The sequence below is a fragment of the Oryctolagus cuniculus genome, chromosome 18 (assembly GCF_051225735.1).
Source record: "Oryctolagus cuniculus isolate XC-2025 breed Fujian yellow rabbit chromosome 18, ASM5122573v1, whole genome shotgun sequence".
Classification (NCBI taxonomy): domain Eukaryota; kingdom Metazoa; phylum Chordata; class Mammalia; order Lagomorpha; family Leporidae; genus Oryctolagus; species Oryctolagus cuniculus.
In genome coordinates, this window is record NC_142884.1 from 7254314 (window position 1) to 7276510 (window position 22197).

General features: G+C 46.6%; 3 protein-coding genes across 4 annotated transcripts; 1 reads left to right on the forward strand and 2 right to left on the reverse strand.

Moving 5' to 3' along the window:
* The first annotated feature begins 3779 nt into the window (after nt 1-3779).
* LOC149120745 (uncharacterized) lies at nt 3780-7907 on the forward strand. Of its 2 annotated transcripts, XR_016224648.1 has the most exons (4): nt 3780-4308; nt 5052-5123; nt 6071-6209; nt 7515-7907. XR_016224648.1 is itself a non-coding variant. In XM_089319052.1 (3 exons), the coding sequence occupies exons 1-3, from the start codon at nt 4032-4034 to the stop codon at nt 6157-6159; spliced, it is 438 nt and encodes a 145-aa protein (XP_089175178.1). In that variant the 5' UTR covers nt 3780-4031; the 3' UTR covers nt 6160-6419. The 2 variants fall into 2 exon arrangements, 1 of the variants encoding a protein (XP_089175178.1); XM_089319052.1 differs by lacking the exon at nt 7515-7907 and having other exon boundaries at nt 6071-6419.
* Nucleotides 6413-9632, reverse strand: LOC149120746 (protein FAM90A27P-like). The gene is made up of 4 exons (XM_089320134.1): nt 9513-9632; nt 8921-9120; nt 8337-8442; nt 6413-6979 (listed from the first exon to the last, which is right to left on the reverse strand). The coding sequence occupies exons 1-4, from the start codon at nt 9630-9632 to the stop codon at nt 6413-6415; spliced, it is 993 nt and encodes a 330-aa protein (XP_089176260.1).
* LOC149120747 (uncharacterized) lies at nt 9522-13213 on the reverse strand. The gene is made up of 4 exons (XM_089320055.1): nt 13115-13213; nt 12636-12740; nt 10665-10837; nt 9522-9681 (listed from the first exon to the last, which is right to left on the reverse strand). The coding sequence occupies exons 1-4, from the start codon at nt 13190-13192 to the stop codon at nt 9636-9638; spliced, it is 402 nt and encodes a 133-aa protein (XP_089176181.1). The 5' UTR covers nt 13193-13213; the 3' UTR covers nt 9522-9635.
* Nucleotides 13214-22197: the final 8984 nt, after the last annotated feature.

Below are 22197 nucleotides of genomic sequence, written 5' to 3' on the forward strand. Positions count from 1 at the left end.
GTCATCCTTTCTATCTGTCTCTCTCTCTCTCTCATTGTCCACTCTGCCTGTCAAAAAATAAAAATAAAAAAAAAACACAAAAAAGTATATGTACACTCAAGAGTTTACAAATTACTTATTTTACATATTTTACTTAAAAACAGATCTTTTCCTATTTCTTAAAGATTATTTAAGTCACGTGTTAGTTAAGTATATAATCTAAAATGAGTGATGATTAAATTTTTACCTCACACTGTTTTATCCCATTTTAAAGCTCTCTGTCTCACCATTTACAGTAAGACATATGACTGTCACATTTATCATTAAACTTTCATGTTTGGCATAAAAAACAGTAAAGTTATTTTTGGTTGTATTTTTGACAGGCAGCGTGGACACTGAGAGAGACCCAAGCACTTGGGCCATCCTCCACTGCACTCCCGGGCCATAGCAGAGAGCTGGTCTGGAAAGGAGCCACCATGACAGAATCTGGCACCCGACCGGGACTAGAACCCAGTTGCTGGTGCCCCAGGTGGAGGATTAACCTATTGAGCCATGGCGCCAGCCTGTTAGTTTTGATTTTCTAACACTGAATCATTCTTGCATTCATTAAACCCAACTAACTTGTCAGGATTCATGCTCCTATAATATGAAACGACAATCCATGCATTTGTATTTTATTACTAACATATCTAAATGTTTATTCATTTGATATTGGCCTAGACAATAGAACTTTGCACAAAATGGAAAACAAAATTTGTTCCAGCAGACATAAAATAATGCCCTACCACACTAAAATAAAGGGACAGAGAACAAACCCAAAATGTGTGTGTGTGTTTGTGTGTGTGTGCATGTTTGTGTGTGTGTGTGTGTGTTTTCAATACAGGTAATCTATCTGTCAGCATAGCATAGTGGTTAAATGCACTATCTTTGTTAAAAAAGAAAACTAACAGCTGTCTGTGGGGAATCCCACAGGAGTGCCAAATGACTTAAGGAGCACCACTAATCCAAAAACAAAGAGAAAATACAAAACCAAAAGAAAGTTTCTTAAGCTAAGGCTACAAAGCACCAAGAACTGCCCAGACCATCTGTCAGAACAGACACAGGTGATGAAGCCAGATAAGGACTGGGCGACATTACATCATAAGAAGCAGCCAACCAGCTTTCTACTACATTACTTCACCCACACTACTGCACCACAATTGGCCACACCCAGAAGACCCCTAACACACCACTGGTCACACCCAAACATCAGCATCTGGATGGTGACACCCAAAAAGATGAGCCTCTGATTGCTAACACCTTGGGACACACTCAAAGCCCACCCACTCTAGAAGGGAGATAAAAAGGCAAGCCTCACAACTACTCTTCCTTCATCCCATCAGGGACCATGGAGGAGTGGACAGGCAGAAGAGGACAGTGAGAGAGAGAGAGAGACAGAGAGAAAGGTCTTCCTTTTTTCTGTTGGTTTACTTTCCCATGGCCCCTGCAGCCAGTGCACCACGCTGATCCCTAGCCAGGAGTCAAGTGCCTCCCCTGATTTCCCATGCGGGTGCAGGGCCCAAGGACTTGGGCCATCCTCCACTGCACTCCTGGGCCACAGCTGAGAGCTGGACTGGAAGAGGAGCCATCAGGACAGATTCTGGTGCCCCAACCGGGACTAGAACCCGGTGTACCAGCACCACAGGTGGAGAATTCACACTTGTTACTGTTGCTGGATAGTGTAGACATTGTCTTACCCCTAGATGTGTGTTATGACCTGTGGACTAATGGTACACTGAGTGCTACTGGCCTGTAAATGTGCACACTGAATATATATTATGGAGCATATTGAACAATACATCCTATTGAAAAGACTGTCATGATTCTGTGCGATTCTTCCCCATGCTCTGACACATTGCATTAGGCTTGTCGAGCTGGGTGACCTGTGGCACTCATGACACTGTCTCAGAGCCTAGTGGAAAAAACCAATCACATGTATGACCTTCATAGCAGTGATTCACATACTGTAAGTGGTCCTCTGACTTGTTCATTTAAGAGGTAGACACAGACACGCAGAGAGCTCCCATCTGCTGTTCACTCCCCAAATGCCTGCATGGCCGGCATCCCATAGGGGCTCCAGCTGGAGACCCGGCTGCTCCACTTCCGATCCAGCTCTCTGCTATGGCCAGGGAAAGCAGTGGAAGATGGCCCAAGTCTTTGGGCCCCTGCACTCAGGTGGCAGACACAGAAGAAGCTCCTGATTCCTGGCTTTGGATCAGCCCAGCTATATCATTCTGTCCAATTGAGTAGTGAACCAGATGATGGAAGACCTCTCTCTCTCTCTCTCTCTCTCTCTCTGACTCTCCTTCACTCTTTGTGTAACTCTGATTTTCAAAAATTTGTAGAAGGTGAATTAAAAATTAATTTTATTCTTGGGCCAAAATTTTTCTGAAATCTATGCTTATGCAGAATCTTCAAAAGCTCATTGCAAAATGTGTGTTATGGAAAATCATGCATGGATTTCAGAATTGGTTGCACCACACTTATCTTGTAACTATATTGCAGTGAACACTTTTAACGTACTCTCATATGCCTAAGAGCAAATCAATTTAATTACATGGAATGCATTTCTTATTTTAGTCACTGTTTAGTTACATTTTCAGGGAAATATCCAGGGGTATGCATTAAAAAACAAGTTTGATTTTATTGAGAACTTACAGTTTTAACATGCTCAATGAGGTCATTTGTTACCATAGTCAGATATAACTAGTACACTCCATGAGACATTAATTTCCATTTTCAGAACCATCCAGATAACATCCATGTTTAAAAAAAAAAAACAGTAAATTCAGGGTCAGTGTAATGATGCTGCGAATTAGTCTGTCATCTGTATTTGCCACCATCCCATGTTGGAATCCAGCTCTCGGCTAATGCACCTGGGGAAGTAAATGGCCCCCCTGCTTGGGCCCCTGCTGACTAGCTGGGAGACCAGGATGATTTGCAGGTTCCTACTTTACCCTGGACCAACACCAGCCATTGTAGCCAATTGGGGAATGAACCAGCAGATGGCAAATGTTCTCTCCTCTCCCACTGAAAACAGCCTTTCAAGTAAATAAGAAAATAAAAACACTTTGAAAACAATAAGGAGGGGGCCTGTGGAGCAGTGGGTTAAGCCATGTGCAGCGCCAGTATCCCATAGGAGCACTTTCACCCCATTGCAAGGTACAAGGTCCTAGCACCCAGCTTCAGCCTGGCCTAGCCCTACACTTAGAGGTCACCCGGAAAATAAACCAGTGATAGCAGCTTCAGTCCTCTGTAACATGAACTTCCCATTACTCTGAACAAATTGCTTATTTTCTATGCAAGGCTCTGGAAACAGGTCTGTGTCACGGTCCAGAAAACTAAATCAGCACAATCCTACAAGATCCAGGTCACCAGGGGAAGAAAGAACAACTAGAGACTTATCTCTACAAACAGAAAAAGTTTGAGACCGTTCTCAAAGACTTATTTTAATCAGGGGCAGCCTCGCATGCTGTTCAAGCAGTCACTGCATTTTGCAGGGTTGATGAGGGCACTCGTTCCCCTCAGCAACTTCAGATGTGTTTCTTTCTCGTACAATTCTTCCTATTCTACCTGCTATCTTGACTTCAAGTGGCTCAGACTGTCACGTTTGAATCAGGGAGGCAACACATTTTCAACCAAAGCCATTGATGAGTTCTTCTATAAAAATCTCTTCTATAAATTCCCAAGTACAGTGAATCCCTCAGGAATGCCCCTAGGAACGCTGAGGGGCCCCATCCCTCAGGGTTTCCCAGGTCTCAGGTTCGGGCCCAGGGTGCTTTCCCGTGGACCTCAGATGGACTAAGCAGGAAGGCCGTGGCATTTCTGGAAAGATGCACCCGTGTGGAGGAGCTGCCATCCCAGGAGCCAGGTGCTTGTCCTAAGAGCGGGAGGCTTGGCTTCAGGTGCAGCACAGGGAGCGGCCCAGTGCCCAGGGCGCAGTGCGTGGACGGAAGCTCTCGTGCTTCTCAACACCGTCAGGGCCGTTTCCCAGGGCACTAGGGACAGGAGGGATGGCCACGGAGACGCCAGGAGCACGCGCAAGGGCGGCAGGAGAGCCTCCAGCAGGTTCCCAGACCGCTCACGGCCTCGCTGTCCTCATGACTTCCCGCTACCTTCGGGCTTGCTCACCGCCAGTGCGCATGCCTATGTGCAGGGCCGGACATTGGCGGGCTCCAGTTACCTTCCAACATCTCCCAGCACGCCTTGCGGGCGTTCCAGCCCTGAGGAACTGGGTGCCAAAAGACTGTGTCGCCAATGGCGGCGTCGTCAGGGTCTGCTACTTGCAAGGTAATGGCTGCCCAGACACTCATGGCCCCGAGCTGTGTGGATGCCCGAGCTTGAGGGGCTCCGATACCACAGGGGCCCTGCAGCGGCTTCCACAGGTGCTTCTCTCACACTGACCAGAGCAGAGGCCCGGAAGACTCCCTCAGGTTTAGAAAACCCTCTAGTGGGTGTGCAGGTAGCGCGGGTTGTTGAAAGGGAGTGCCGTTCTCAGCTGCGCCTGTAGGACTGAGGAATCCTCTGAACATGAGGAAACATGCACAGGATTCGCGTTCCGTTCGAACGCACAGGTCACTGATGTGTGCGACCTGCCTCATTTTAATAACAAGCTTTGGATCCTAGAGGGGTGTGATGTCAGGTTTCCCTTAGCAGCCTAGGTAAATACAAGATTTTCACAAAAATCGATGAAAGCACTGCGTGAGATTCAGCTGTGTGCATGAAATATAGGATGCTATGTGTGTGTCTATCTTTTTTGAAAAGGAAATTGGGCTGAAGTGATATAAAAATCAAAACACCTGTAAACTTAGCAATACATTTATTGATAATAAACCATAGTTTTACAATCACTTTCAATAACAAAATGTAGTGTGCCTTACAATTGAGGCTACTCTGTGGCTTACTTGTGATCAAAAAGTAGAAACGCATGAATAATTTATCATGTGTCTCTCATTATTTACATACTTTACATAATGTATTTAATCTTCTCAGTAACTCTGATCCTGAGTGTATTGTGGATGTCTCCTTTACAGATGAGCTGAGATACTTTATCACAGTGGTAGTCAGTGTCCAATCACATTCAGAAAGTGTGCAGTTTCAATCAGGTCAGTGTTCAATCAACTTCACAAAGTGTGCAGTTTCCTTTTCTAATACCTGGAAACCATTCATAGCATGTGAGCATGCACTGGAGGGATTTGAATGAATTCACCAATAAAACCAAATTCCTTCAGGAAAGACAGTTTTTCCCAGTGAGACAAAGCCAAGAATTTCCCACTAAAACTCTTCCTCAACAATGCAAGGATCCGGAGAGGGTACTTTTAAAAAATAGACCTTTAACAACCACATATGGGCCCTTTGACAGCTAGCTACACAAGGGCTAGTCTTTTCTTCACACAGACAGGTGGATTTCACAGCTTTCTAGTGACAGTAGAGGCTCATATAACTGAACATGTGTTCAGTAAGTGTCTCACATAATGAGATCCAATTTACAAAAGCCTGTTCAGGACAGTTTCCTAAGTCCCATCTCAAGCAGCTCCATCTCACACCATTAAATAGGTGGTGTCAAGTGTTGATCCCCAGTATTGTGTTAGACTCCACCATTTGATCCTGTATCACAGCATTGAGTCTCAAAGCAGACCTGCTCCCTGATGCTTCGCCCACCTACGCCTCTCAGTCACTTCCCAGTCCTGAAGACCTGAGGCCATCCTCTCTGACCCAGAGTCAGGGTGGGGGTGGGAGTCTTGTAGGCAGCCTTTAGACACATCAAGGCCAGTCTTGGCAGGTGGAGTTCTTGGGAGAAGAAAGTCACATCCTCCCGTCCTGAAGGAGGATGATAATCAAGAACGCTCTGTGAAAATTAGCTGTGCCATCAGAGGCCCCAGAAAGTTGCTTACATATGTTGTTATCTTTGTGCTTCCGTTTGCTTCATTGTGCTGGTTATGCATAAATACCACCGAGCCATTGGAAGAAAGGAGCCTTGATCAGCCTTGTTGTCTGGGCTCCATTCTCTGCCATCTCTTGTCCCTCTTTTCAGTCCCTCCCCCTCCCTTAGGTTCTGTTCCACTGGTGCGGCTGGCCCGCACAAGTTCTCCCTTTCAGTCACTGTCATCAGAGGAGGAAGAGACCAGAAGATCCTCATAGAGGACACTCCTTGTGACCTGGGGACCCTGCCTCTCAGACTCCTTTAAGACGTGAGTGTTCTGACGAGCAACTGTAGACTTCCCTGGATTGGATGCGGGAGGGGTTCTGGACCTGGCACTGTCCTGTTTCTTGGGGCCGATTCTCTGTGTCATGTCTGGAACACCACTGGACACTCGAGGTTGGAAGATTGGGCAGTTCTGGCCTGAGCTTGAGCAACGTGAGTTAGATGGAGGCTGAGGGTCAGAAATTGGCTTCAGGACTGGCGTTTTGTGGACCCTTGGGGTGCCCGAGAGTGTGCAGGTCCACTTGCACTGGAGAGAGGTTGGGAAACGAAGAGTCTTGGCTTCTTGGGGTGATTCTGGCTGGTCTGGATGGAGTCTTGGGCAGACCTCTTGCTTGGAGCCTGGGTGCTGAGTTTGGAGTTCTGGACATAATTTTCTGTGACTGGCTGTGGAGGCAACTTTGAATCCACCTCCGCAACTTTGATCTGCACCTGTGGATTAGACCTGTGACCCAGGGTAGGTGTCTTCCTGGCAGGTTGAAGAGTGTCACGAGAGGAAACATCAGGCCCTTTGGCTGTTGGCTTCGCACTGCCAGCTGGGCCTGGGGTGAATTTCTTTAGAACATGGTGAGGGGAGTCAGCAAAGTTGACCCCAGATCCTTGGGCTGGGCTGTCAGTGCTCAGCTGAGGTGTTTTGTTTGGAGCCTCGGTAGCGCAGCGTGATCTATAAGGTGTCTCACTAGGCAGTGGACATGGCAGTGCAGAGCCGAGGGGCGACTTCCTCTTGGATGTTTGCACAGGCAACGGTCTAGTAGGATGCTGTGGCAAGAAAGTTCACATTAGACCCCTCAGATGGATGAAGAACTCACATATTCAACCATACAAAAATGGAAAATCAGCATGTTAGTAACAAAAAAGGATATTGATTACTAATATAAATAGGAAGAGAAAGTAGCACATACAGGTAGCACATACAAGATTGCATCTAAATCAGAACCACAAAAAGGGATGAGGCAGCCAATATAAAGAGACAGTACATGTGAAATTAAATTTCACAGAACTAAATATTGAAATCATTCAGTCACATCTTCAGAGATTGTCTGCTCAGGTTAGTGAGGGGAAAAGAATACGACATCAGTCTGATTCTTGTGTGTGGCAGATAGGACAAGACTATCATTACCTTGTCTGTTGTTAAGGTCAAGGGAGTGGCTGCACTGTGGAATGTGGTGCTGGGGTGAGAAGGGCTGACCACATTCCGGTTTTCGATCCATGTGTTACACAGAGAGTGTTGTGAAATTTAAATAGGAAGCGAATTCTATGAAGCTGTATCTGACTTTGAAAATGATTCCTACAGGTTTTAAAGGTTGATTGCATGTTGGTAGATTACTGATGGAGCACCATCATATTGTTAAGGGGCATTTAAATGCAGAAGACAACTACCCTGTGATGAGCTTTGAAAACTCTCTTGGGCCAGTGCTGTGGCATAGTGGGTAAAGCCACCGCCAGCAGTCCCAGCAAGCCATATGGGCACCGGTTCACATCCAGGCTGCTTCACTTCAGATGCAGCTCTCTCCTATGACCTGGAAAAGCAGTGGAAGATGGCCCAAGTCCTTGGGCCCCTGTACCCACGTGGGAGACAAGTAAGAACCTCCTGGCACCTGGCTTCAGATTGCACAGCTTGTGGTTACAGCCATCTGGGGAGTGAACCAGTGGATGGAAGAACTCCCTCCCACACCTCTCTTTATCTCTGTACCTCTGCCCCTCTGTGACTCTGCCTTTCAAATAAATTTTAAAAATCTTAAAAAAAAAAACACATGTCAACTACCTAATCCTTTCTTTATCCAATATGGAGAGTGTAAATCAAAAACATCTTTTGGAAAGGAAACGTGGGATTAATAAAAGTGTAAAGGATGCCTTGGATGGATACAAGATAGCACATGATCAAATCATTCATGGATGCATCAACATGCCTCCACTAGCATTCACTGGCCAACTTGCAAATAGTGACATAAAAATTCAAATAAAGCAACTGGAACATGGGATACAGACAAATAAAACAGAATTCTGTGGGCCAGCCTTGGTTTAAATATAATTCCCACATAGAAGGGCATACAATGAAGCAAATAAAAGGCCACAGAGAAAAAAATCACACTGCAGAAGCGGGAGTAGGACTCACCCTCAGATAGGCACATGGTTCTGTTGCTGCCTCAGAGTTCTTCGGCTCCTTCTGTGGCCTCCCCTGTGTTGCCTGTGGTCCAGTTTTCCTCTGCTGCCCTTCATGCCTGCAGAACAAATCCTGTTATCTGTCTGAGGTACCTTTCCTACCTGTCTCTAAGAGGGACAGCAAACCAAACCAAGAGCACTCCCAGGGCCCCATGCTAGCCCTTGTTTAGGAGTGAGGCAGGCACTGAAGCCCCTGTGAACTTGGCCCCAGCGGTTCAATTCTTGTCTGGGAAGCCCCTCTACCCCCAGGATGTGCTGCGTTCCCTAGTGTGACTTCAGTGTTGTGCACTTTCATTTAGTCTGTGGCTGTTCTGGCTGCCAGGAGCAGCATTCCAAGGTATTCCACAGCCCTTCCCTTTAGTGGTTCTTAGAATAGGATGAGCTCGGTGTGCACCCCTGGAAGGTCTGGAGCACTTGTCTGTTTCTCTGCAGTTGTCTGTCTATGCCTAGAGACAGCTCCAGGGAAAGAAGAGGGGGTGGCACAATCTTCTTGGTTGCCAAAGCTCAGGGCTCAGACTGTGCCTGCAGAATCCTTACCTGTGAGTTCCTGCCTCTTGTCTCTCAGTCTTCCTCAAGGATTCTGCAGGCTGAAGTTCGTCAGGTTTCTTGGGTTTCAGGTTCTCCTTCTCCTGATTGCGACCCCAGGCCAGTAAGGGAATGGCCCCGCCCCAGGACTTCATGGGGCACCTCTTGCTTTTGGCCAAGTGCCCAAAGGCTCCACAGTTCTTGCATTTCACCTGTGGGTAGGGGAAGTGGTTATTAGGTGAGAGGGTACCAATCACAGGCAGTTTTCAAAAGTGGATATAAAGAAGATTAGGGAAATTCAATATTCTTTGGTGGGAGATCATAGACCCATGGATTTTTATTTGCCAAGAAACTCAAGATATTATGATCCTCCCAGAGCCAATTGAATCCAGGGATCCAAGGAGGTAGAACTTTCACATCTAAAGGAGATGATAGTGGCTGTTCCTCACAGGCTCTGAATGTGCCGATCAGCCAGGTAAGGAGAAGGCAAACCAGCCCGGCTTGGCAAAAGAGGAATAACTGAAAGATGGACACACAGAAACCCGCGTTTAAACCAACTCCTCATGGACCCCTTTGTTCTCAAAAGCCCCAAGGCTCCGCTTACCTTGCTGTACTCTCCGTCTGGTGGGGAAGCCCTCTGGCACAGCAGTCTTCTCTGTGGGTTATTGTCCTTCAGGGGCCTTCGAGGCTGATGACATACTGAATGGCGTGCCATCTGATTCATAGCCTATGGCTTCTGATCAGGCTTGCTCTTTAATTGATCATTGGTTTTCCTAGTCCAAAGAAACAAATTTAAAAATTCAAAATGTATGACACAAGCCCCTCATACATCTATTTCTCCCAGGAGAGATTGAAGGGACTTCCTGAGTACTAACCCGCATCCACCACATCTTGGATCTGTGATAGATGCCCCATTCTGACCTATTTTGTGAACTCGTTGTAGTGTTTACCTACTGCCAAAAAAGGACACTGCCCAAGAAAAGACCACTTAATTAAAAGGCTTCTAATAGATGGTGATAGTGAATTGGCAACCCTACACAAAAGTATTTTTGGTTCTGAGTGTTGGTCTAGCTTCTCTCTCCAGACTAAAAGCCCCAGCAAAGCCAACAGAAGGGTAGCCAACAACTGGTATTTCAGATCATAAAAACTCTCTATTTTCACAGAGTAACTTCTTACCCACAAAGCCGGCAGAATGCTCTGACCAAGCTTTGATATTTCACCTTTCAAAACAAAATGAATTCTCTCAAGTTAACTGAGGGCAAAAGTAAGTTAGATGCTGGGTGACAGTGAGGCAAAGGGAGACAGTCACACGCACTATTCTTGGACATAGAATGAAAATCAACAAGTAAGTGCTTGACCTTTATACAATCCTTGCTTCTGAAAAGCTGAAGTTGACAAATTGATGCGGTCTGTGATCAACCAGTCAAACTGAACAGTTCCCAACAGGGCATGTGCATAAGCCAGTCAGAACTGAGCAAGCTGAAATCCTTCATTTGCATCAGGAGGACTCCATGAGACCCTGAGCAGGACATCTCCCTCAATAGGAGAATTCCTTCCTCTCTTGGGAGAGGTTCTTTGATCTCCAGTGAGGGCTGCATTGCCCTGGCTTGCAAATTCTGTGATTAACAAATCTTGTTAAATTTTTAAAGTCAAGTCCCTGTGAAGTGAGTGTCCTGCAGCCTTGTTCAGGCAGAAATGGAGGGCCCTTGGGGAATCAGGTCCTGGCCCCATGGCTCACTCCCCAAATTGGCCTTACCTGTCCTTTGGGTCATCTGGTCTTTGGGAAGTTGCTTGGGGCTGGTCCACCGTAAGCTGACATTTCCCTTGGGAGACACAGCGGGCTGTGGGATCCTCTCCAGGCTTCAGGGGAAATCGTAACATGGCCTCAACAGAGGCAACAACTACCCACTTCTCCACCATCAAATCGATCTGATAAAGAGAAAAGAGGCATCAAGATTCAACTTTCAGCCTGCAAGCAGGAAGTGACTTTGGGAAAAGAGAAGATAAACTCCCAGTCACTTGAGCATTTTCTTTTTCTTATAAAGAAGGCTTTTTGTTTAAGTATGTGTAAGATTTATAATTTATTTGAAAGGCAGAGTTACAGAGACAGAGGCAGAGAGAAAGAGAAGCCTGGCATCCACTGATTCACTCCCCAAATGGCCACAATGGCTGGACCTGGGCCGATTTGAAGCTGGGAGCCATGAGCTTCTTCTGGATCTCCCATGAGGTGCAAAGGGCCAAGGACCTGGGTGATCTGCTTTCCCAAGCCATAGCAGAGATCTGTGGAAGGAAAGGAGCAGCCAGGAAGAAAGCGGCATCCATATGGGATGCCGGCATGCAGGCAGCGGAATGACCCACCTCACCACAGTGCCAGCCCTTTTCCTTTCTGTTTAAAATGTTTTGATTAGGCCAGCGCCGCAGCTCACTAGGCTAATCCTTCACCTAGCGGCGCCGGCACACCGGGTTCTAGTCCCGGTCGGGGCACGGATTCTGTCCCGGTTGCCCCTCTTCCAGGGGAGCTCTCTGCTGTGGCCCGGGAGTGCAGTGGAGGATGGCCCAGGTATTTGGGCCCTGCACCCCATGGGAGACCAGGAAAAGCACCTGGCTCCTGGCTCCTGCCATCGGATCAGCGCGGTGCGCCGGCCACAGCGCCCCAGCCGGGGCGGCCATTGGAGGGTGAACCAATGGCAAAAGGAAGACCTTTATCTCTGTCTCTCTCTCACTGTCCACTCTGCCTGTCAAAAAATAAAAAATAAGAAAATAAAATGTTTTGATTACCATGTTGGTATTTGTAAGCCTTTTAGGAGGAGCCGGTTTTGAGACACAGAGGTAATCCATATAGGCACCAGTTTGATTCCTAGCTGCTCCATCTCTGACCCTTCTCCTTGCTAGTCTGTTGTGGGAAACACCAGAAGATGCCTCAAGTATGTGGACCCCTTCCCCCACATGAGAGACCTGCATGAAGTTCCAGGCTCCTGGCTTCTGCTCCTGGCTTCTGATGGCCTTTGCATCTATTTGAGCTGTGAACCAGCAGATGGAATCAACCAATCAGTCTCTGTGTGTGTGTGTGTGTGTGTGTGTGTGTCGGTGTGTCCATCTCTCTGTGGCTCTGCATTTCAAACAAGTAAATCTCCAAGGAAAACCTTTGTGGGGCAACTGCAGTGTTTCAACACATGCCTACAGCAGTGAGCACCTTAAACTTTCGTTATTCCACAGCCAACAGTGAACTTGCTGGTGACCTCCAAATAGTACCAACGGGTGAAGGAACAGGGTCTTGCTTTGTTTCCATTCTCTTCATACTATTTGTTGACTCTTTTACTGAGAGTAGGGTTCACTCTCTGATCACTAAGTTTGCTGACAATAGATCACTGTAAAAAGCAAGAGTGGGTATCTGAGAGGGAGGGTAAGGGGGAAGTGCCACTATGTTCCTAAATCTGTTAGATGAAATGCATGAAACTTTTGTAACTTCAATAAAGTTTCAAAACCAGAAAGTGGAGTCTGGGGGAAATGCTGGTGTGAGCTGAAGGGAAGTAAGATCCATAGCAATGGCATATGCCTGTGTTTCTCCTAACGTCCTTTGAAATTGGCCAGTGCAATGTACAGAGAGTTTTAAACACTGACTATTACAGCTGATCATGGGAGGAGTACCTGCCTCGGACTGACCCTCAGCTTTGATGCCATCTCATTCCATCTACTTCTCACTTGACCCAGTATCTCCCATACTCACATCTCGTTGTGGGATCCCCCATTGCTTTAACAGCTCCTTCCCCTGTTCCATGGAAAGAGTGTTGGGGTCCATTGTGGATGGTGCTGGCCAAGGGCATCTGCCTCCCTGGGGAAATAGAAACGGAAGCCACTGGATTCTTATGCCCTGAATTTCAACTAGCTTCTAACAAGGCACTGAGTACATTGAAAGAAAAGATAAGTGAATAACACTCTGTTTGGAAGCCCTCAGTCAAAGGTGCAATGGCCCCTTTACTGCTCACTAGCCACCCCATCTAAATCAGAAAGTTAGGGGGAAATGGTACCCTTTATCTAATAATGAACATTTCAGAAATATGGTTTGAATCAGGCTCTATCTTGGGAAGTATGAAGCAGTTAACTAATCCTTTCCTCAACTCATAACACCACCTTCCATGGATTGTCCCCACCCTCCTATTTTTCCCATTTCATACACCAAGGCCCAAAACAATCATGGAAACTCACCTGTCGTCTTTCTCGAGCTCTGAGGTTGCTCAGGTGTGGGCACAGGGCAATTCTGCTGGAGACAGAAGCTTCCAGCATGACCAGTGAAGAGGTAGACTGAGGGGGAGGAGCCATGTCCTGCTGGGCTTTATACTGTCCCACAGCCCCAGGATGATCACGTGACACACCCTAATCCCCACAACTCAATTACATTGAGAGGATTTTCACCCAGGCCTCTGATCTGGTTCACTACTTTATTGAATGCTACTCCTATATCACTTTTCATTTCAACGCATACGTGGGCATTTAAACAACACATTGTAGTTTGGTGTTTGCCATCTCCAACATTTTTAAAAATTTTAGTATGTAACAGTGTGTTTTAGCACTATATGAAAGCTCCTAAAAATGTTCATGGGAAGGGCGGGTTTCCGGAGGAGTTGGTCTTGCCCAGCAAGTTAAGCAGATTAAGCTGAAGCCATCTGCATCACTGGTATCCCATGTTGGAGTCTATGCTGCTCTGCTTCTGAGCAGCTCCCTGCTACTGTGCCTGGGAAAGTATTGGAGGATGGGCCCCGGTCAGCCACAGGAGAGACCCAGATGGAATTCGTGGTTTGTAGACATTTGGGGAGTGAAACAGTGGATGGAAGATCTCTCCCCCTCCCCCTCCCCCTCTCTCTTTCCTCACCCTCCCTTCCTCTTTCTCTCTCCTTCTCAGACTGTTGCTAATCCTTTCACAGAAATAAGCCACTCATGCAAAACTGGATTCAAAGTAAGACTTTCTGTTGCAAAAAAAAAAAATGTAATCCATTCATGCTTTCTCACACTGGGCATTATCAATAACCATTTGAAAGACTCCTCATGTGCATGGATTGGAAAATGATGGTAACTGACATAAACTTCTCTTGTAATTCAATTTTTCATGAACTCTTCGAAGTCTTCTCATTGTTTTAGAGAGAGGCTATGTGCTGACGCTAATTAGAAAATATTAGAGGTCAAAATTATGTTTAATGCACCTAACCTGCTGATCCTCACAGCTTAGCAATGAGGGACATTGGAGAGTATGGCTGTGGATCCTCGGGACTGTGTGGCTGATGGGTTGCTGGGCTCCCTGCCTGGCACTTCAGAGACTCTGGTACCAAGGACCACAGCCTGAGAAAAGATCAAACTCCGACCTGGAAATGCGGTTTCTGCTCCATGTGTATCGCTTTTGCACCTTCTTAACTTGCAGAAAATCTCAGTCAAGCTGGTGTTTGCACCAGGAATACAGGCCAATCCTCCCCCAACTCCACTCCTTGAGTCTGGGGCCACACTGATGTTAGAGTGATGGCTGCAAGCCATGACCATTTTTAGAACTTGAAAACCCATGTTTCTCTTCTCTGCCTCTGATGTCTGCCTAGTGAGTTGCTGTTCAGCTACTTTATTTCTTCCCATTCTTATTCGAGTGAAGCCTGGCTCACTTGTAAAATGAGGACAGGTTGACATGAATAATCTTTGCACACACACATGTGAAGCATTGTAAATGCTCTCTGGGGTATAGTAAATGTTCTAAAACTTCATGGTTCAGTTTTAAACCCTGTTACTTCTCTAAGAAAATCCTGCATTGATTATTTCCTCAGTCTTTCGGCTCCTTGGCACTGCAAGTGTGACCCATAGAGATCACTTTAATCTCTTGGAAATTGAGAAGCAGGGGCCAGCCTCTTGGTGCCTTGGGTTACGCTACTGCTTTAAACAACAACACTCCACATTAAAGTAGTGATTCGAGTCCTTGCTGCTCTGCTTCTGATTCAGCTCCCTGATAATGAGCCTGGGAAAGCAGCAAAAGATGGCTCAAGTGGTTGGTTTGCTGCCACCCTTGTGGGAGACCAGGATGGAGTTCCTGGCTCCTGCTTTCAGCCTGGTCCACATCTGCCTGTTGCAGCTCTCAGGGAAATAAACCAGCAGAGGAAAGTATCTCTGTGTGTGTCTGTGTGAGTGTGTGTGTGTGTGTGTGTGTGAATTGTATGCACACACAGAAACACAGTCTTTCAAGTAAATATTTTGTTAAAAAGAAGTTTAGGAGCTTTGAATAGCAGGCCAAAATATTATGTAGATTAGTTTGTTGGGAAACTTAGAGAATTAATCTGAACTTATATTTCTTAAGTGAATATAAAGGCAACAAGGCTTATTACGAAAACTCGGGAAAAAATAGAGGGCTGTGGGGACCCTCCAGGGTTCTCAAATGCAGAAGGCAGGGTCTGATTCTCTAGACAGGTGGAGGATAGACCTGCCAGGCATCTGATGCACAGCATCTTGGAAACACTGGCACTGGGCGCCTGGCTACACCGCTGAGCTTTCACTTGTATCTTTTGGAAATCCCCCTCATGCACACCTAGTTAATGTGGTGCAGCTCAGTGGGAAGAGGACTAGGAGAGATCTCTCTATCTTGGTATGAGCTCCCAAAACAGCCTAGCATCCAGCAGACACATGGCCTCCTTGCCAGCCCCTCATAACAGGCTGGGCATTTTCTCCTCCCCTCTGTGTGAGCCCTGTTTGTCTCCAGGGTCAATGAAAAAAAGAGCCTCTGCAAAACACTCTGCAGTCTCTTTCTTTTGTAAAGATTTTTTATTTATTTGAAAGAGTTAAAGGGAGAAAAGGAGAAGCAGAGACAGAGGCAGAGGCAGAGACAGAGCCAGAGAAAGAGATCTTCCATCCAATGGTTCTCTCCCCAAGTGGCTGCAATGGCCGGAGCTGAGCCAAACCGAAGCCAGGAGCCAGGAGCTTCTTGATGGTCTCCCACATGGGTGCAGGGGTTCAATGACTTGGGCCATATTCTGCTGCTTTCCCAAGGCCACTGCAGAGAGCTGGATCACAGTGGAGCAGCCAGCACTGGACCACCACCAAATTCTCTTAAGAGACATAATAGCTTGAAGCATTTTGTCATTCTTGGTAATTAGCAATTTGAAAAAAAGATTTGGAAAAGAGTCCTCAGCTCCCCAGAGCCACATGATCTTGACCTCTGTTGGTGATATGATGATGGTGGCTCTGAGGGGAGGGAAGTAATCGACCCAAATTTGGGATCTCGGCATCTGGCTCTCACCCTCCCCATGATGCTGCCTGCAGGAACCTTCACCCTGAGCCCATCGTCCTCCAACAGCGTGAGCTGGGGAGACTTTCTTTCTTTTGTGAGAGATTTATTTATTTGAAAGAGCAACAGGGAAGGAGGGGGGAAAGGGCATGAAAGAGAAGAACACAAAGAGAACGAGAGATTGAGATCCTATACACTGGCTCACTCCCCAAGTGGCTACAACAGCCAGGACTGGGTCAGCCCATAGCCAGCAGCCAGCAACTCCGTCTGTGTCTCCCACATGCATAGCAGAGACCCACATCTGCTGCTTTCACAGGTGCATTCGCGGGAAGCTGTATTGGTAGCAGAGCAGCTGGGACTCAAACCAGCACCCTGATATGCGATGCTTGCCATCACAAGCCATGGCCTAACCCTACCTCTTACTGCACAGCACCGGCCTCAGGAATGAGAGGCAGAGTCTGTAGGAAGGAATCCTGCAGGAGCTGAGTAAGTGGTTATGGCAGAAATGGGGAGTGAAGTGATTCCCACAGAGGAAATCGGGAGTACATCTGAGGCATGAGCTCAGCTGGTAACAAGAGATGGGGTCCGAGACCCTGCACCAGTCTCTGATGGCTCCTGGTGTCATGTCTAATCAATCCCCATGATCCACAGTAGCCTTGAAGCTGGTATTAACTCCAAGTAGTAGTGAAACCTGTAGTTCTGAAATCAGTCTGCTCTTCTGCCACCTTACAGATTCACAGACCAAATTGCAGGATCCCTACTGATGTGCCTGTAATTCCACAGGACTCGTCATGAAGGGTGAGACAATCTGTGGAAGTCACGTGATGCTTTGCAGAAACAGGAGATCCAAAGGGCAGTTGCTGGGCTGGAAAAGTTTTCCCTATCCTTAGGTGTGTAGAGGACTCACCAGAGACAGTGATTGTATCTCTACTGAAAACACTCTCATCTGTTCATTCTGACGAGACCCTTTGCTTTTTATAGCTAGGGAAGATGTATTTAATGAAAATGGGACAATATAAAAAAAGGTTTAAGATAACAGCTGTCATGGTGCCAGTGTTGGAGCAGCAGTTAAACCACCACATGGGAAACTCACACACATATCACAGTGCCTGGGTTTGATCCCCAGCTCTGCTGTCCATTCCAGGAGGCTCTGGGAAGCAGCAGATGAGGTCTCAAGAACTTGAGGCCTGGCTACCCATGTGAGAGGCCATGATTGAGTTCTTGGCTCCTTGCTTTGGCCTGCCTAGCCCTGGCTATGGCAGTCACTGGGGGAGTTAACCAGAAGATAGGTTTCACGCTCTCTCTCTCTCTCTCTCTCTCTGCCATTCAGTTAAACAAATTTTAAAGCAAAATGCTTATAACTTTGAATCATACAAAAGGATAGCAACTGTCACTTGCAAATGTCCTGTGACATTTTCTCTGCATAAGAAAATTCTCAAACAATCCTAAACTGTCTGAATCCAAATTTCAAAGTATTTGTGCACACACAGGAGTTTCAATAGGCTAATCCTTCACCTGGGCACTAGCACATGGGTTCTAGGCCTGGTTGGAGGGTCATATTTTGTATTGGTTGCTATTCTTTAGTCCAGCACTCTGCTATGGCCCGGGAGTGCAGTGAAGGATGGCCCAAGTGCTTGGGCCTTGTACAAGCAAGGGAGACCAGGAGAAACACCTGGATCCTGGCTATGGATCAGCTCTGTGCACTGGCTGCAGCACACCGGCCCCAGCAAACATTGGGAGTGAACCAAAGGAAAAAGGAAGACCTTTCTCTCTCTCTCTCTCTCTCTCACTGTCCACTCTGCCTGTCAAAAAATAAAAATAAAAAAAACAAAAAGTATATGTACACTCAAGAGTCTACAATTTACTTATTTTACATATTTCAGTTAAAAACAGATCTTTTCCTATTTCTTAAAGATTATTTAAGTCACGTGTTAGTTAAGTATATAATCTAAAATGACTAATGATTAAATTTTTACCTCACACTGTTTTATCCCATTTTAAAGCTCTCTGTCTCACCATTTACAGTAAGACATATGATTGTCACATTTATCATTACACTTTCATGTTTGGCATAAAAAACAGTACAGTTATTTTTGGTTGTATTTTTGACAGGCAGCATGGACACTGAGAGAGACCCAAGCACTTGGGCCTCCCTCCACTGCACTCCCGGGCCATAGCTGAGAGCTGGTCTGGAAAGGAGCCACCATGACAGAATCTGGCACCCCGACCGGGACTAGAACCCAGTTGCTGGTGCCGCAGGTGGAGGATTAACCTATTGAGCCATGGCGCCAGCCTGTTAGTTTTGATTTTCTAACACTGAATCATTCTTGCATTCATTAAACCCAACTAACTTGTCAGGATTCATGCTCCTATAATATGAAACGACAATCCATGCATTTGTATTTTATTACTAACATCTCTAAATGTTTATTCATTTGATATTGGCCTAGACAATAAAACTTTGCACAAAATGGAAAACAAAATTTGTTCCAGCAAACATAAAATAATGCCCTACCACACTAAAATAAAGGGACAGAGAACAAACCCAAAATGTGTGTGTGTATGTTTGTGTGTGTGTGTATGTTTGTGTGTGTGTGTGTGTTTTCAATACAGGTAATCTATCTGTCAGCATAGCATAGTGGTTAAATGCACTATCTTTGTTAAAAAGAAAACTAACAGCTGTCTGTGGGGAATCCCACAGAAGTGCCAAATGACTTAAGGAGCACCACTAATCCAAAAACAAAGAGAAAATACAAAACCAAAAGAAAGTTTCTTAAGCTAAGGCTACAAAGCACCAAGAACTGCCCAGACCATCTGTCAGAACAGACACAGGTGATGAAGCCAGATAAGGACTGGGCGACATTACATCATAAGAAGCAGCCAACCAGCTTTCTACTACATTACTTCACCCACACTACTGCACCACAATTGGCCACACCCAGAAGACCCCTAACACACCACTGGTCACACCCAAACATCAGCATCTGGATGGTGACACCCAAAAAGATGAGCCTCTGATTGCTAACACCTTGGGACACACTCAATGCCCACCTACTCTAGAAGGGAGATAAAAAGGCAAGCCTCACAACTACTCTTCCTTCATCCCCTCGGGGACCAGGGCAGAGTGGACAGGCAGAATAGGATATGCGAGAGAGAGAGACAGAGACAGAGAGAAAGGTCTTCCTTTTTTCTGTTGGTTCACTTTCCAATGGCCACTGCAGCCAGTGCACCACGCTGATCCCTAGCCAGGAGTCAAGTGCCTCCCCTGATTTACCATGTGGGTGCATGGCCCAAGGACCTGGGCCATCCTCCACTGCACTCCTGGGCCACAGCTGAGAGCTGGACTGGAAGAGGAGCCACCGGGACCGATTCTGGTGCCCCAACCGGAACTAGAACCCGGTGTGCCAGCACCACAGGTGGAGGATTCACACTTGTTCCTGTTGCTGGATAGTGTAGACATTGTCTTACCCCTAGATGTGTGTTATGACCTGTGGACTAATGGTACACTGAGTGCTACTGGCCTGTAAGTGTGCACACTGAATATATATTATGGAGATTATGGAGCATATTGAACAATACATCCTATTGAAAAGACTGTCATGATTCTGTGCGATTCTTCCCCATGCTCTGACACATTGCATTAGGCTTGTCGAGCTGGGTGACCTGTGGCACTCATGACACTGTCTCAGAGCCTAGTGGAAAAAACCAATCACATGTATGATCTTCATAGCAGTGAATCACATCCTGTAAGTGGTCCTCTGACTTGTTCATTTAAGAGGTAGACACAGACACACAGAGAGCTCCCATCTGCTGTTCACTCCCCAAATGCCTGCATGGCCGGCATCCCATAGGGGCTCCAGCTGGAGACCCGGCTGCTCCACCTCCGATCCAGCTCTCTGCTATGGCCAGGGAAAGCAGTGGAAGGTGGCCCAAGTCTTTGGGCCCCTGCACTCAGATGGGAGACACAGAAGAAGCTCCTGATTCCTGGCTTTGGATCAGCGCAGCTATGTCATTGTGTCCAATTGAGTACTGAAACAGAAGATGGAAGACCCTTCTCTCTCTCTCTCTCTCTCTCTCTCTCTCTCTGCCTCTCCTTCGCTCTTTGTGTAACTCTGATTTTCAAAAATTTGTAGAAGGTGAATTAAAAATTAATTTTATTCTTGGGCCAAAATTTTTCTGAAATCTATGCTTATGCAGAATCTTCAAAAGCTCATTGCAAAATGTGTGTTATGGAAAATCATGCATGGATTTCAGAATTGGTTGCACCACACTTATCTTGTAACTATATTGCAGTGAACACTTTTAACGTACTCTCATATGCCTAAGAGCAAATCAATTTAATTACATGGAATGCATTTCTTATTTTAGTCACTATTTTAGTTACATTTTCAGGGAAATATCCAGGGGTATGCATTAAAAAACAAGTTTGATTTTATTGAGAACTTACAGTTTTAACATGCTCAATGAGGTCATTTGTTACCATAGTCAGATATAACTAGTACACTCCATGAGACATTAATTTCATTTTCAGAACCATCCAGATAACATCCATGTTTAGAAAAAAAAAACAGTAAATTCAGGGTCAGTGTAATGATGCTGCGAATTAGTCTGTCATCTGTACTTACCACCATCCCATGTTGGAATCCAGCTCTCGGCTAATGCACCTGGGGAAGTAAATGGCCCACCTGCTTGGGCCCCTGCTGACTAGCTGAGAGACCAGGATGACTTGCAGATTCCATCTTTGGCCTGGACCAACACCAGCCATTGTAGCCACTTGGGGAATGAACCAGCAGATGGCAAATGTTCTCTCCTCTCCCACCGAAAACTCAGCCTTTCAAGTAAATGAGCAAATAAAAATCCTTTGAAAACAATAAGGAGGGGGCCTGTGGAGCAGTGGGTTAAGCCATGTGCAGTGCCAGCATCCCATAGGAGCACTTTCACCCCATTGCAAGGTACAAGGTCCTAGCACCCAGCTTCAGCCTGGCCTAGCCCTGCACTTTGAGGTCACCCGGAGAATAAACCAGTGATAGCAGCTTCAGTCCTCTGTAACATGAACTTCCCATTACTCTGAACAAATGGCTTATTTTCTCTGCAAGGCTCTGGAAACTGGTCTGGGTCGCGGTCCAGAAAACTAAATCAGCACAATCCTACAAGATCCAGGTCACCAGGAAGAACAAGTAGAGACTTATCTCTAAAAACAGAAAAAGTTTGAGACCGTTCTCAAAGACTTATTTTAATCAGGGGCAGCCTCGCATGCTGTTCAAGCAGTCACTGCATTTTGCAGGGTTGATGAGGGCACTCGTTCCCCTCAGCAACTTCAGATGTGTTTCTTTCTCGTACAATTCTTCCTATTCTACCTGCTATTTTGACTTCAAGTGGCTCAGACTGTCACGTTTGAATCAGGGAGGCAACACATTTTCAACCAAAGCCATTGATGAGTTCTTCTATAAAAATCTCTTCTATAAATTCCCAAGTACAGTGAAGCCCTCAGGAATGACCCTAGGAACGCTGAGGGGCCCCATCCCTCAGGGTTTCCCAGGTCTCAGGTTCGGGGCCAGGGTGCTTTCCCATGGACCTCAGATGGACTAAGCAGGAAGGCCGTGGCGATTTCTGGAAGGATGGACCCGTGTGGAGGAGCTGCCATCCCAGGAGCCAGGCACTTGTCCTAAGAGCGGGAGGCTTGGCTTCAGCTGCAGCACAGGGAGCAGCCCAGTGCCCAGGGTGCAGTGAGTGGACAGAAGCTCTGTGCTTCTCAACACCGTCAGGGCCGTTTCCCAGGGCACTAGGGACAGGAGGGATGGCCACGGAGACGCCAGGAGCACGCGCAAGGGCGGCAGGAGAGCCTCCAGCAGGTTCCCAGACCGCTCACGGCCTCGCTGTCCTCATGACTTCACGCTACCTTCGGGCTTGCTCACCACCAGTGCGCATGCCTATGTGCAGGGCCGGACATTGGCGTGCTCCAGTTACCTTCCAACATCTCCCAGCATGCCTTGCGGGCGTTCCAGCCCTGAGGAACTGGGTGCCAAAAGACTGTGTCGCC